This window comes from Punica granatum, chromosome 3, assembly GCF_007655135.1.
Source record: "Punica granatum isolate Tunisia-2019 chromosome 3, ASM765513v2, whole genome shotgun sequence".
In the NCBI taxonomy this organism is placed as follows: Eukaryota; Viridiplantae; Streptophyta; class Magnoliopsida; order Myrtales; family Lythraceae; genus Punica; species Punica granatum.
In genome coordinates, this window is record NC_045129.1 from 35,695,292 (window position 1) to 35,710,363 (window position 15,072).

The following is a 15,072-nucleotide window of genomic DNA, read 5'->3' on the forward strand; positions in this document are numbered from 1 at the left end:
TTTAGGGCTTACATCGCTTAAATAGGAAGAAACAAAATTGTAACAAAGGAAATAAACTATTTTAGGGAATTGCAACGAAAGAAATAAACTTCTTCCTAAAATATGCAAAAACGCCCAAATAACATAAATTACCTGTTTGAGGCCCTAAAATTTCTCCGTTTGGTTCCAGATGCTGTTTCCCTCGAGACAGGGTCGTCAAAACCTATTTTTCTCAAGATACCGATTTGCCACGTCTTCCGCTGCATCATTCAGCTGACGCAGCGGAATTAAAGAACAATTGTAATCTATTGATTCTACGAACGTTGGTTTTCCTTGATTATCAAATACAAATTCTGTAACTTCTTCTTGATTTTTATCTAGATATATATCGAAAACTGGATTGGCTTCATCATATGATATGTCTTCGACGTGATATGCTAGCATGAAACTGAAACTTCTCATTGGTAGATCTTGATTCTGGTTCCCCATAAGTGCAGCCATCCTCTGCGTTAACTGCTCCATCATACGATCCATCCTTTGTTCCATGATTTGCTCCGGCCTCTATTCTAGGTATCGCATGTTGTCACGGTCAAGAACATCGTCCACACGATCCCTTCTCCTGGGTGGCATGTTTGTTCAAGATCAAACCGTAGGCTTTGATACTAACTGATGCAGCGTACACGCGAGTAACCAGTCACAGACCCGTTGATTCGCACACGAATACCGGAACTACGACCTTCTATCACCTGTTGATTCCGCAGAATACCAGAGAATAAGCATCAAACTGAAATCAAATCCGAGATTGGGCAAAGTGCACGAAAGCTCCAATTTTTATTAACTGATCAAAAGGCAACTCCTTTAGCCCTAGGGCTTACATCGCTTAAATAGGAAGAAACGAAATTGCAGCAAAGGAAATAAACTATTTTAGAGAATTGCAACGAAAGAAATAAACTTCTTCCTAAATTATGCCAAAACGCCCAAATAACATAAAATTGCCTGTTTGAGACCCTAAAATTTCCCGTTTGGCTCTAGATGCTGTTTCCCTCGAGACAGAGTCGTCAAAACCTGTTTTTCTCGAGATACCGATTTGCCACGTCTTCTACCGCATCATTTTGCTGATCACTTTACCAGAAAGGTTGCATCTGCCTAGTGTCCTTAGCTCCACATGCCTGGACTTCCCCGTGAGCAAAAGTGTAAGCTGAAACAATAAAAGAATGGAGACAGGTTTAATTTATCATACCTGACAAGGTCCTGAAGATTTTCCAGCTTTTTGATCCAACACTTTGAAACTACGGTGATATCATGCTAAATGCCTGCTAAAGGTAAATTCCAGGTGATAGAAGTTCGAGAATGGGAATACCTCTTGCATCACACATTTGATCTCGATGCAGTAATTGCAACCTTTGGAATAGTACATGAGTGAGTCCCTTTTGTCCCTCACTTCTTCGCGGGAAAGCACAGTACCAAGACTCATCGTCATAGTTCGGGACAAGTTCATCAGATGATTCTCCTGTTTAAGGGCCCGGGCAATGGACCCCAGAGCAGGTAGATGGTGAAATCGCAAGCCAGACAGCACTACACAGGCATATCATTGCATGGCTCACCGCAGAGTTGCGCTTCTTCTCATGGTCCATGGAGTTCGAGTTCTCAAAGGAAGATAAGAAGATGAGTATGGCCGTCGTATATTATGTAGTGGTCATCTTTGAGGGATGCACAGCTGACATCACTTTTACCATCGGCCATTTCCTCTGATCGCGGACTCCACATATTTATAGGGAAGGAGGATTCAAGGGAGTTTCATTGTCATCCTCAGGGATGCATCATTATCCTTGTATATATATATATATATATTTGCATACGCATACAAGTAAACTATGCATTGTGATTATCATTTAATTAATTAACAAAATAAATTAACTGATTAAATATTTCCCTTTCAAAATGGTACATCAATAATATCAATTGATCTCTAACCTAATGTTGTTCTGCCTCAGGAATTTCAAGTGGTCCAGGGGCATTCTGGACTGCTTTGAAGCATCACGAGCATTTACGGGTAATTTATGTTGGTGTTATCGGAACACTTTGATCTGTGCTGTTGGATTTCAACCGGGCACTTTATGTTAGGTCTAGCGCTAATTTCCTTTATTTTGGCCCCCCAGTTCATAAAGCGAACGAATCCAAAGTTTCTTTCCATAATAGTATTGCCTGAAAAACAATTCCTTGATTATCTTTCATTGCATAGACATGCCATATGAAACAAGATGATGCTGAATCACCAGAAATTTCATCGAACACTAACATTTCGCGCTGATGCCTCAGCCAAGCATTGATTCACAAAAGCCGATTAATTCTTTGCCTCTTCCATGTAGAGTGCCTCTGGTTTCGGTTTATCTTCATCTATCTTCCTGCATACAATGTGACAGACTAAACTCAAAAAATCTCAAGCGAAGGCTATACAAGCATGTGTTTACAAAACCTAGTGAAACGTATATCTGGTTAACAATCACGTAAGCTATGTTCGTATGCTATACTTTCTCCTTGTCCTTATAAGATGTACATATAGAGACCCTCATAGGTCACATGACAGTAGCCTGGTCAGGACCCTTATGCCGTGCCTCCACTAACCTTTTGCCATGGAGTTGATGATGAATTTAACAAGCAAATGATCGGACAGTTTGGAGGCGCCGAGTCAAACACACTAGGACAACTACGGAATGACGTCAAACAGAGGCTACAAAAGTAGAAGAAGAAGGGTCGAGGCTCCCATGAGCGCACCAACATTTTAAAAACGGGCGGTTTGGAACTTTAAGCAACGGTCACGTTGATTCAGATTTGTGAACAGGCACTTACTGCGTGATTCAGTCAGACTGAGGTTGCGTTTTTTTCCTTTACAGTAGAAGAAGATAGAACATAGAAAATAATAGATATAAGAGTGATTGGTATGGGTGGTAACCAATTGTTGGGTACTGATTTGTAGGTATTCTTTTTATATAGAATGTGTCTGAATATGTTACAAGCCGATATATTTTGTTTAGCTCTCCTTTTATTAGGGTGAGGAATTTATGACAAAAAAAAAAGAGAGGTTAGGATTATTGACATGTTTTATATGATATTAATTAATAAAGAAGCTTCATGAGTTGATTGAACAGCTGGTACAGTGGAAATTATGAATAATCTAGTTTCTAGCAGGTTTTGGATTATTGAAATTTTAAGGAAAACGCTGTTAAAATTTTCTGTCGTGACAAACTATGCCCTTCAAAAAGCGAATTTGGGAAAGACTCTATATTCAAGGGGATGTTATTGGGTGATTTTACCTCACCACATGAAGTGAGGAAGCACCAATCGAAATGCATGAAACTAGGAATTTGGTGCTAATTACTCGGATAATTGTCATAATTATCATTAATTAAATAATTCTATTGGTTCTTCCTCACCACATCATTTTTTATTTTCTAATTTGTACTTTTGATTCTTTTAGTAAATGCATTATTTCTTCTTTTGAATTTTGATATGTGCCACGAATTAGAAGGTGCTCTATTACCACAATTTTCCACTTGTTAAAATTAAGCATTTGAGAAGATTATGAAGTTCTCGTATTTCTCCTTAAATATACTAACATTGTCATATATAAGTTACTTTTAAACATAACATCTGTATCTAACCATCGATATCTGTATATCTATATAATCTCATAAATAGGGTCAAATTAGTAAAATATATAAATTTTGAGTTTATTTATACAAATACTTAATAATTTCAAAAATAAAAGTTATGGTAATGGATTAAAAAGAAAAATCTCTCTAGAAATGTATATAATAATGTAAACGTATATGTGTGTGTGTGTGTGTATAATCTAATTATACATAAAGTCATTGGTGAAACTGATAAATATATCAATCTAGAGTTTAATTTAATTTTAAAATTCATGAGAGTATTTTTCCGTTTATGTTTTCAAAATATTTTAAATGTATTCACAAAAAAAATGTAAAAGGAGACATATACATGCACAATTTTATGTAGATCGAATAACTCTTTTTTATGCTTTTGATTAAATTTATAGCTGTACAAGAATTAATAAAAAGAAGTTTTACACTAGATGCACAAGTAAATATCGACACTTATAAATATTGAATAATGTCTACAATCGGTGACAAATACAATTATGTGCTAATATCTCTCAGACGTTTTATTTTCTTCTTTCTATGCTACAAAATAAATAAAATATAAGTTTGCATTTCATGTTATTACTCAATTTCTTTCATGCAAATCCTGAAAAATTCATTATTCTAGCAGTTATGATCTCTTAGTTGGTGAGTTAAATAACATATGTTAGAAAACCAAGCACGTACGTAGCGAAAAAGTTAATTACGGTAAAAATCAAATTTTTACGCGTGCTCATTTAATTGAAATCTTCAAGATCATATCTTGACATAAGAATCGCCTTCTAAACGAATAGACAATATCACATATCGAATCTACAAGAAAAGTTTAGACTTTTATACTAACCTTGTTGATTCGAGTCGATCAAACTAACCGTCCAAGTGTTCGGTCTCTAGTTCGTCCACACGAGCACGTCTCCACCGAGATTAGACTCATCTCGACTCGTACACTCCGATCTAGGTCACCGATCTCAAACAGAATCATCACGAAATGAAAAAATCTTTTCAAGGACGTTAAGGACAACACCGAAAACACCGAAACGAAAAGAACTCCGATCAGCCTTGGGATTTGTGCGGCTGAGTTGTTGTTATTGCCTCAGTCGAAACCTTCTCTCTTTCTCTCTTGTTGATTGATTGCATTCTAGGGTTATTTGTAAGAACATATTTATATATATCTTTACCCTAGGGACTAAAATACAATTATTAATTAATTCACATTAATTAATAAATCACAAATGAGTCCTCACACTTAAGCCATCTAATGACTTGCTCTTGTTGCAAGAAAGAAAGATCAAACAAGTCTTTGACATGAGTTTCCATCAATAGACAATCTATTTATAAAAACTCTCCAAATAGAGAAACTATAGTATTTCCTTAATTAGATTTATCCTTGATATTGAACTCGGTTTCAGGATGTGCTAGCACCCTTGCAATCATATTGTAAACCTCGTTCGATAATTAATTCCTAATTAACTTCCTTAATTAAAATTAATTCTTTCTCGGTTTAAACACACTCAATGTGTGTAACTAACTAGGTTCACCATCAAATAGCAATGGGATTATAGTATCAACTCATTTGACACTACCAGAAACTTTTTTTAATAAAAAGCATAATTCTCAAAATGCTCTTGGTTCCTAAAGTTCACGAGTGACACCTAGCAGCATATCGTGACAATCCAAATGATGACGAATGTATAATTGAAACATTATGATGAACCTTTGATCATATATGCCATGCATTGAATTCCTTCACTACAAGATCCCGATCTAGCCAGAGTTACGGTAAATGCCAAACTCTATAGCCGATCATATGGACTCTCTGATTTTATTCTTAGATTTGTAGTACTTGAACAAAAACTCTTTTCTATTCGAGTCTATTTACCCCGGTCGAGAATTTCTCGATCCAGAATAAAACTCATATCCATAGGACCTTTTCCTGTTTACTCAGGTTAGCGAATTTCGTCTTGATCGGACACATAACTCCAAGTATAACTAACTAGGACCACTATCTGTCGAATACTCACGCTAAGAACAAATACATTAGCAATAGCAAATCCTAATCAAGGTTTTCAGAATCGCGATTCTACCTAGAATCGTGAATCGTAGAATCGTAACGTGAATCGTAAGATTCTACCTAACATTAAAAAAATAGCATATATATATGTATTATCCTTTCTTGAGCAAAAAAAAAATCAATCCTTGATTCCTTATATTCAAAAAAGGACCAAAAACCAAAAACCAACAATAAGTTATAAAAGGCTTAAAAGCACAAAATATCGTTACAAATTATCGAAATTCAAAGTCTAAATCATAACTCAAATTCTCAAAATAAACTGTTAACAACATAAATTATAACACAGAATGTCAAATCTCATCCAAATCTTCATCGTTACCAACATCATCATCATATAAAGTATCAAATTCATCCTCTTCGGGAAGCTCTGAGTTATCAACCGTGGCATGCTGTTGGGTGAGCATATTCTCTGCATCTTCATCGCCAATTTGACTCCCTCCACTTTCTTCGTCACCATCATCCCCACAACCAAGAGCACGCAAGTTAAAATTATGCCTTGAAGTTACAGTATTCTCTGTCTCCTCTTCGGCAATCCATTCATCGTCGGAAGAAATGTCATCCACTTGAAGATCAACTTGCTTCCTGATCTTCTTATCCTTCAACTTCAAATTGTACATCACAAATACTAAATCATTCATCTTCTTTTGATGCAACCGATTTCTTCTCTTTGTGTGTACCTAGGAAAAACCAAAAAAAATTAGTAGATATATTAAAACGAATTCTAATAAGCACATGATAAAAAAAAGGGAATTCATAGAATACCATTTCAAAAGCACTCCAATTACGCTCACATCCCGAAGAGCTACAAGTCAAACTCAATATCCTTATACTAAATTTTTGTAACTCTGGAGTATCGGCACCATATGATTCCCACCAATCTGCCGGTGTCTTCTTGAACCTCATAGACTTTGCCGATGAAAATCCAAAGAGCCCTCTCTCATGCTTGAATTCCTCTAGCTGCAAATCAACCTTATCCCTCTCTTCATCGTCTAACATTCTATCCATAACCTTATATAATCCACGCATAACTTCCCTATCAGCTCTAAATTCAGAAGAGAAATGCAACTGAAGATTCAAATAATAAGCAGCAGCATGCAAAGGCCTATGAAGTTGAACCTCCCATCTCTCATCAATAACCTTCCAAATGGGATCATAGCTAAAAGCATGAAATGAGCATTTATTAGATACTTTCAAATAATCAAATTTCTAATATAAATTATAATGATGCATAAGTAATTAAAGATTAAGCATATAGCAGCTTATAAATAATTTTACCTCTTCCGATCATCCTTGAAGTTTGCTTTGATTTTCTGCTTTGCTTTCTCCATCTCATTATAAATAAAACCCATTGCGGGCTTTTCATCCGAATCCACCATGCGGAGCACCTTAATGAGAGGATATGCAGCCTTCAAACATGTATTAACATTATTCCAAAATCTATTATCCATAACAGTACGCTCCGCATACTTTCCACCTTCTAACTTCGCAAATCGACTCCCTTTCCATTGCATGGATGCAAACATAGTTCGTAGAGCATTTCTATTATCGAAGAGGCATCCCAAAGTCAAATAAGCAGTGGCAAAGCGAGTCACCGCCGGTCTAATCAAATCTTTGCCCTTAGTGAAATGCTTCAACATTGTGATGAGGAGTGTTCTCGAGTAAATGAAGGTCGTAATCTTTCTCCCTTTTATTATCGTCAGCTCATGTACCTTAATCTTCTTCTCTAAATCCTCTAGCATAAGATCTATGCAATGAGCTGCACAAGGAGTCCAAAATAACTTCTTCCGCTTCTCCATTAACATCTCACCTGCCGCCCTGTAGTTGGCAGCATTGTCCGTGACAATTTGAACTACGTTCTCTTCCCCAACTTGCTCAACTATATCATCTATCATCTCAAATACTTTCACTGCAGTCTTGGATATATCTGATGTGTCAATAGAAGTCAAAAAAATTGTTCCCTTAGGGCTATTTACTAAGAAATTGCATATGGACCTTCTCTTCTTATCAGTCCAACCATCTGACATTATAGAACACCCCGACTTTTTCCACATAGTTTTATGCTCCTCAAGCAATGACATAGTGTTATCAACCTTTTTTCTCAAATATTTATCACTAATCTCATGATAAGACGGCGGTTTCAATCCAACACCATACTTCCCAATCAAATGACACATCTTCTCAAACTCAGGATTCTTCACACAATTAAATGGAATTGCACTTGTATAGAAAAAACGGGCAATTTGCATGCAAACATCCTCTCTTAAATCTTTCTTCATCATTTGATTAATTGTTGGTTGTTTTTGCTTGCTTTGAATGTTCAAACTTCTCTTCTTAAAAAAACTAGAAATTTCAGTTGTTTCCTTTCCCTTTCTCTTTATACCAACCCCTGCATCTTCATCATCATTATCAACGTCTACAACATCATCATCCTCCAAACCACAACTACTAGCTTGTTTTTTCTTCATTGAAAGACCCTCTAAACGCATACAAATACTGAGCATATTATTCTTAACTTCATCAGGAATAGCATGACAAGGTGCCACGTTAATCTTGGTACATCCTAAGTGATGCTTCAATCTATAGGGACCTCCAGAAACTACCTTGTCACAATATTTACATTTAATTTTTAACCTCTCTCCTGGAACTTCATAACCGTGTGCCCATGCCGGATCATCTCTAACTCCAGTTGCATTTTTTCTAGATTTGGCCACTGTCCCGGTATTACTAGCCGATGCACTTCTAGATCCACTTGCAGAAGCCATCTCCGTTCAACCCAAACTCAATAATCACCCACTCAACAAATCTAACATAAACTCAAAAAAAATAGTTCAGCGAAATTTACAGCACAATCAGTGCAGGCTCATTAGAAATTACAGCACAATCAGTAGACTCATAAACCTAAGGTTCTGTTATGATACTATCAACAGTTCAACACAACAATTTATAATCTCAGTTCAGTTCAGAATCAGAATTTAGCTTTGCACGAGTCTCTTCCCCTCACTCTTGTATATTATCATTCTGTAATGCACTTCTTAATCCTAAGTCTGATTTTCTAGCAAATTTGTAATATCAGTTCAGTTCAGTTCAGTAATCTCAGTAATCAGTAATCAATTCAGCAGACTCAGTAATCTCAGTTCAGTAATCAGTAATCAGTAATCAGTTGAGTTCAGCAATCTCACTTCTGTAATGCTAATCTGGCATATGACTGACCTGCTCGTGATTACTAATCGAGAAATCTCATATCAGTTCAGTAATCTCACTTCAATTCAGTAATCTAATCTCACTTTAGTTTATCGAATTAATCAATTAATCGAAGCAGAAGGCCATTGGATGTTCAAGATATGGTACCTGGAGTCTGGAAAGTCGAAAGTGGACGCTCTCGGCTGGACAGACTGCAGTGTAGAGACAGGATGAGCAAGCAACTGACTGGAAGCTTGGGCAAAATGCAGAGGCAGAGCAAGTAACTCACTGGAAGCTCGCGCAGATGATCGGAAGCAACTGACGGCAAGCTCGCGGAAATCAGAACTCAAAAATTGCGAAGTCGGATCTGCGGACCGGCGGAACTTCAACCTTCAAGCTCGTCGGAGTCAGAACAACCGAACAAGACACACCGGTACGGGCAGAACATGAAGAATCGTCTCGGAAGATTGAACAGCTCGGAAGATTGAAGAAGACCAGTGGATTAGGGCATGGAGATGTCGGGGAGAAGGAGGGAAGCCGGAGAAGAAGAGGGGGGTGAGAAGGGTCGGGCTCGTTGCCAATGGGCTGGGCTTCGGCCCAAGGGCCCAAATCAGGCCTGCCCTCTGCGCCAGTGTGGGCCGAATTTGGAATCGCGGAATCGGCCCGATTCCGCGATTCTGCGATTCTGCGCCCGATTCAGGCCCGATTCAGCCGATTGCGATTCAGCCCATAGGATCGGAATCGTATGACCCCTCTAGAATCGTGATTCTAAGAACCATGATCCTAATCAACTATACTTGAGATAGCGTTCCATCTCAGGTCTAAGGACTATATGCACTAACACGATCAAAACAACATTCATTGACATTAGTAAATTATCGTATGAATATTATCTGCACGTCACGTTCGGCTACTTATCATATAAGTATCCACATATCTGTCCTGATAACAGTTATCGGATAGCATGAGACTCACTACTCCATCTTTATTAGTATCTATATACTAATTATGGAAATAGCAGAAATGACGATCTATTTGGAGAAATAATGTCCAGTTAAGTCTCCTACGATTGTGAACAGTTTAAAGATATTCTTACTGAATTATTTCGTCACTCATATTCTTAACTCTTAAGAATGAAGCATTCAAAATATCTTAAGGACTTTATTCTAAGAAATATAGACAATATACGAATAATATAATAAACTTTATTATCATAAAAGGAATTATTCAAATGCATAAATCAGGCTCTAGGGCATATCACTAACAACATATACCATGAGAATTTGATTATTACTTGCATGAATTTTAGCACATGTTGGACATATGACAATTAATAAAAAATGAACTTGTGTAATATTATTTTAGCACTGAAGAAATAAGCGTAATGATCTTATTTGTGATAAGGATGAGTTATTCAAAGATAGGATTGTCCTCTTTTTTCTTATAGTTAGTAGGTGCTCGCTTTTTCATTATTTATTTTTATCATCTTGTTTATTGGGTTGTTGTACATAATAAACTATTTGTTTTCATTTTTATTTAACTCATAAAAATATGATTTATAACTAATCATTACATCAATTTTCCTTTTTTTTTCTTAAAAGATCTTTTTTTTGTTTATTAGGGAGATCATGGGCCTAGTGTAAGAACATGAATTATTAAAGCTAAATAAAGGGTACATAAGTCCCATTGTTGAGGAACGAACTCAAAACCTATTTATTTTGAGGACGTCTTGTGTTGCTACACCAAAAACCATTTCCTAAAAAAAAAGGAAAAATTTTTTGATTTGTTGAATGTGGGATATTAACTTTGTTAATTGACATAAAATTATAATTAGTTGATTATGAACCCATATATATATATTATATATGACTTTTAACTTTTTTTTAAAGTTAAATGCATTCTGAAAAATATGTACTATACTATCCTTTCTGGATGTAATTAACTAAAAAGTGTAAAAATAACTATTAATTTTCAATATTAATTTGATCATGTGAAACAAATATTATCTAATCAACCCGGGCACAACACGGTGAAATAACTAGTTTAATACGGGGTAGGCACCAATCCTCAATTCCAAACACAATAAGAGATATAGGAAAGTCAAGTCACTACTAGAAGGGACCAGTTCTAGAACTGCCGTCCTTTTCAAGCATATAAACTTTTGCAGCTTGATCAATACTCCACAAGCAACAGCATCACTATCAAATGGGGTGTAAACGAGCCGAGTCGAGGTCTAGTACAGGCAAGCTCGACTCAGCTCCTTAAAAAAATGTTTGAGCTCGAGCTCGATCGAGTTTCAGTATCCAGGTTCCAGCTCGAGCTCAAGTGATACTCGAGTAGCTCGACTTGACGTTAGAGCTGATTCAACGGACTCAAAACGAAGACGAGCTCGATTGACCTCCGCTCAAGATGGACCTTTCTGACCAAGATGAGGTTGATTTCGATCGAATGTGCTCGCTTTGAGCCCGTAGCAATTAAAAAAAGAAACACTTGCATGCAATTGTGGTGGAATTGAAGGCGAAGCAACTAACTACTGTCGCGGTGGAGAATTGGGAAGAGACACACGATCGACTGAACTAAAGTGGACGATTAGGGATTAGATTTTTATTTATTATTATTTTGTTTTCATATTTTAATTTTAATTTTATTTGTTTGGATTTAAGAAAATGATGAAAAGGCCTAGCCCAGTCCATGAATTATGGGCTTGGCGGCCTAATTTCACTAAAAAAGGAGATATGTGTAATTTCATGTAAAAACTCGGCTAGGCTCGCGAGCTAAACGAGCCGAGTACCACCAAGCTCAACTCGGCTCGCTCAAACAAAAGCTCGACTCGAGCTCGGCAATGCCAAGTCGAGTTTGTGTTATTGCCGGGTCGAGCGGATAGCCTACGAGTTGGCTCTTCTCATTTACACTCCTACTCTTCAAAAACTCAATATTCGTGTTTCGTACATGCTTATCAAATGGAGTTCCAGCTCCCCCGTGGGAGGAGTCCTGCTGCTAGATTTTCACTGGCGGCCTCGCTGCATCGCCGCATGGGATGGCAGATTAGTAATTTCGTAACCAATAATTTCGTACCAGTCATTTTACGACCATCAAGACTCGCAAAGTCTTCCAGGCACGACAATAAATAGGAAGTCAAGTCATGGCACTAACAACAGTGCCCATTGTCCTTTTTCGACCTTGACCCCTATTATTTTGAGGTCATAGCGCCCTTTGGAAGAATCGATCTGTTACAGGGTCGTCATATCGAATCTGAAACTTTGGTTCTTCCCAGAATTTATTGATAAAAAAGGTAGAAGGAGTAATATTGATGAAGAGACGGTACATCGAGACATGGATAATCTTCAAGCATACAAAAAGAAGGAAATTTTGACTTAATGCCCAACTGGCATAAGTCGTGCGCTTGCGAGTTATCCGAATGAAGAATCCAAATATATTTCCAGTCCCAGAACTTAGGTAATAATGCAGAAATATCAGAAACGATGCTTTTGATTTTCCACAACGACCAGTGGGGAAAATAATGGCGTCAACTAGCAGTGCCCGTTGTCCTTGTGATTGATTACTACTTGCGAAAATCGCATAAAAAAGAAGAAGAAGAAGAAGAAGAAGAAGGTTATCCATTTTGGACGAATACTTAGGTGAAAACAAAACATATCATGCATTTATCAAATCGAATGTTAATTTAAACATAAATTGGCAAACAAATTTATAATCGGTGAAAGAGGCGGTGTCATTGGGTCTAGCAGAGGAACAAGGAGATGACAATCTACAAGTTGGAGAGGAACAAGGAGAGGAAAATGTACAAGTTCAAGAGGAACGGGAAGAGGAAAATCCGTTATCGAAACGGGAAGCTTGATCGAAGCTGCCGAGGGGAAAAACCAATCCACCTATTAGTCAGTCTTTGTGGAAAAACCAATCCCCCTATTAGTTAGTCTTTGTGGAAAAACCAATCCAACTTGCAATTGCTACCACTTTATCTTCAACTAGACGCAAGAACCGTGTTATTCACGAGCTAGATTCGATGAACATCCTAATAAATCGGATGTGACCACTATTAGATCGGACATATAAGTGACATAAAATTCTGACTATGGCTAAAATTTATCACGAGGAGTCGTCCTTCATTTGCAACCACATATTTGATTAAAATTTGTTTCTTATCAATGTTACTTTGTTCAAGGTTTTTATTTTTTCCCATGAAATCGATATGTTCATAAAAAACCAAAGTGAATTACCCCTCGTTCATAGGGTAGATCTCTCTTGTTTTCATTCTAAGGGCATAGAACACCGCAACAAAAGGCGAAAATTTTCTCTTCTTAATAATATATATATATATATATATATATATATATATATATTACTTTTGTAACCGAAGAAATCTTTGAATTTTAGAGTGACGTTATCAAATAATAGCATGGCACTTGTCGTGTTATAATTAATTGAAACCCTAAATGTCACTTAATTTCGGATCACTTACATCTTACATGGTATAGTCCGATGAGTTGATTCGGTTTTTATAATTATATATAGATTAGTTAGTGGAAGACCAATGTGTTGACTACTTGACCCTGTTTGAGAACTTGAATCCCCATCCCCCCTCTCTTCATGAGCTTCATATACTTTAAGGGGTTCCCCATATTGATTAAATATTAGTTTAAGTCAATGGAGAAAATATAATATAAAGAGTAAAATGCAATTTGTCATCTAACCTTTGAATCTAGTGACAGATTGCTCCCTGACCTTAAAAATTTTACAGAATACCCCTAACCTATTTAAAAGGAAGCAAATTGCATCCTAGCCCCTTTTCTAGTCATTTTCCGGTCAAAAGTTAATTTATTATTAATAAATTATTTTGAGAACTAAGAAAATAGTTATAAAAACTAAAAAAATTAAAATTGTTAAAAAAAAATTGAGAGAGAGGAGGGAGAGGAGAAAACGGTGGTGGGGGCAGAGGTGGTGATATCGGTAGCCTGGAGAATCTTTTGGTGGTGGACCAATGGAGGTGGCTGCACCGATTTGGCCAAGGAGGTAGCGACCATTGGAGGAGGAAAGGAGATGTCTGAGGGGGTGTGGATGGAGGGGAGGGGGGCTGGAGGTTTAGGTGGGTCAGCATTGGGCCGATATAGAGGGCAAATTGGCGGGGGAGAAGAAGACGACATAGCGGCGGGGAAGGAGGGGGCGTAGTGACTGGGGAGGAGACACAGTGGAACGAGAGGAAACAAGGGTTAGTGAGATAATTAGGTCCGTTTGAATTTATAGTGTAATTTTAGAATCATGATTTTGATTTTAACTTAACACATTACGCAATAAAAATATACATTTTTCAAGTCAAATTTATAATATTATCTCATTTGTCTTTTTTACAATTAAAATCAAAATCAAAATCAAAATCAAAATCAAAATCATGATTCTAAAATCACACTAACAATTCAAACGCAATCTAAGGGCCTGTTTGGTTTCAAAATGACATTTTAGAATCACAATTCGAACTTAACTCTACTCACTACAAAACAAAATAACTCATATAAAGTCAAAGAGTGGGTCTCATTTATACCACTTTTTTCCACAATAAAACAACATAATACATACAAAGTCAAAGGGTGGACCCCATTTATACCACTCAAAATCAAAATCAAAATCTGATTTTAAAATCCTATTATGAAACCAAACGCAACCTAAACATCCCTCAATCAGTAGAAACAAAAGCAAATAATGCAATCTCCATGAATGAATTTATCACGGTCTCCATAAAAAAAGATCTCTCTTATCACCTTTCTCACATTTGCCACTTAATCAAGAAAAGCCCAAATTTTGAGTGCAACAAACATCCCCCCACCCACGCGTCTTTATTTGGACATTCTTTTGCTTTTTCTTTTTTGATTTATTTTTTCATTTTTAAAATTATTTTATGAATTTAAAATTAATAAATTAATAAGAAATTAACTTTAGGCCGGAAAATGATTGGAAAAGTAATAAGGGTGCACTTTACTTCATTTTAAATAAGTGATGGGGCATCTCGAGAAATATTAAAAGTCTGGAGGTGATCCACCACTAGGTTCAAAAGTTAGGGGATAAAGTGCATTTCACTCCATATAAATCTATCTATCCATTGTAAAAGAGAGAGCTGGAACTAAACTTAAGAAGCCTGCCTTTAAATAGCAAAGTCACTGAACTGGCGGA

At 36.7% G+C, this 15,072-nt stretch overlaps 1 protein-coding gene across 1 annotated transcript; it reads right to left on the reverse strand.

Moving 5' to 3' along the window:
* Positions 1 to 6,002: 6,002 nt before the first annotated feature.
* LOC116200586 lies at positions 6,003 to 8,474 on the reverse strand. The gene is made up of 3 exons (XM_031531420.1): positions 6,988 to 8,474; positions 6,475 to 6,868; positions 6,003 to 6,389 (listed from the first exon to the last, which is right to left on the reverse strand). Exons 1-3 carry the CDS (start codon positions 8,472 to 8,474, stop codon positions 6,003 to 6,005), a joined length of 2,268 nt encoding a protein of 755 aa, XP_031387280.1.
* Positions 8,475 to 15,072: the final 6,598 nt, after the last annotated feature.

What these genes read in the sequence shown, in the direction of transcription:
- LOC116200586 (XM_031531420.1), bottom strand. Translation starts at nt 8,474, where the DNA reads ATGGCTTCTGCAAGTGGATCTAGAAGTGCATCGGCTAGTAATACCGGG. An exon ending in TTCAAGGATGATCGGAAGAG is followed by an intron (nt 6,869 to 6,987) that starts GTAAAATTATTT and finishes TCATGCTTTTAG; the next exon opens with CTATGATCCCATTTGGAAGG. An exon ending in ATTGGAGTGCTTTTGAAATG is followed by an intron (nt 6,390 to 6,474) that starts GTATTCTATGAA and finishes GGTTTTTCCTAG; the next exon opens with GTACACACAAAGAGAAGAAA.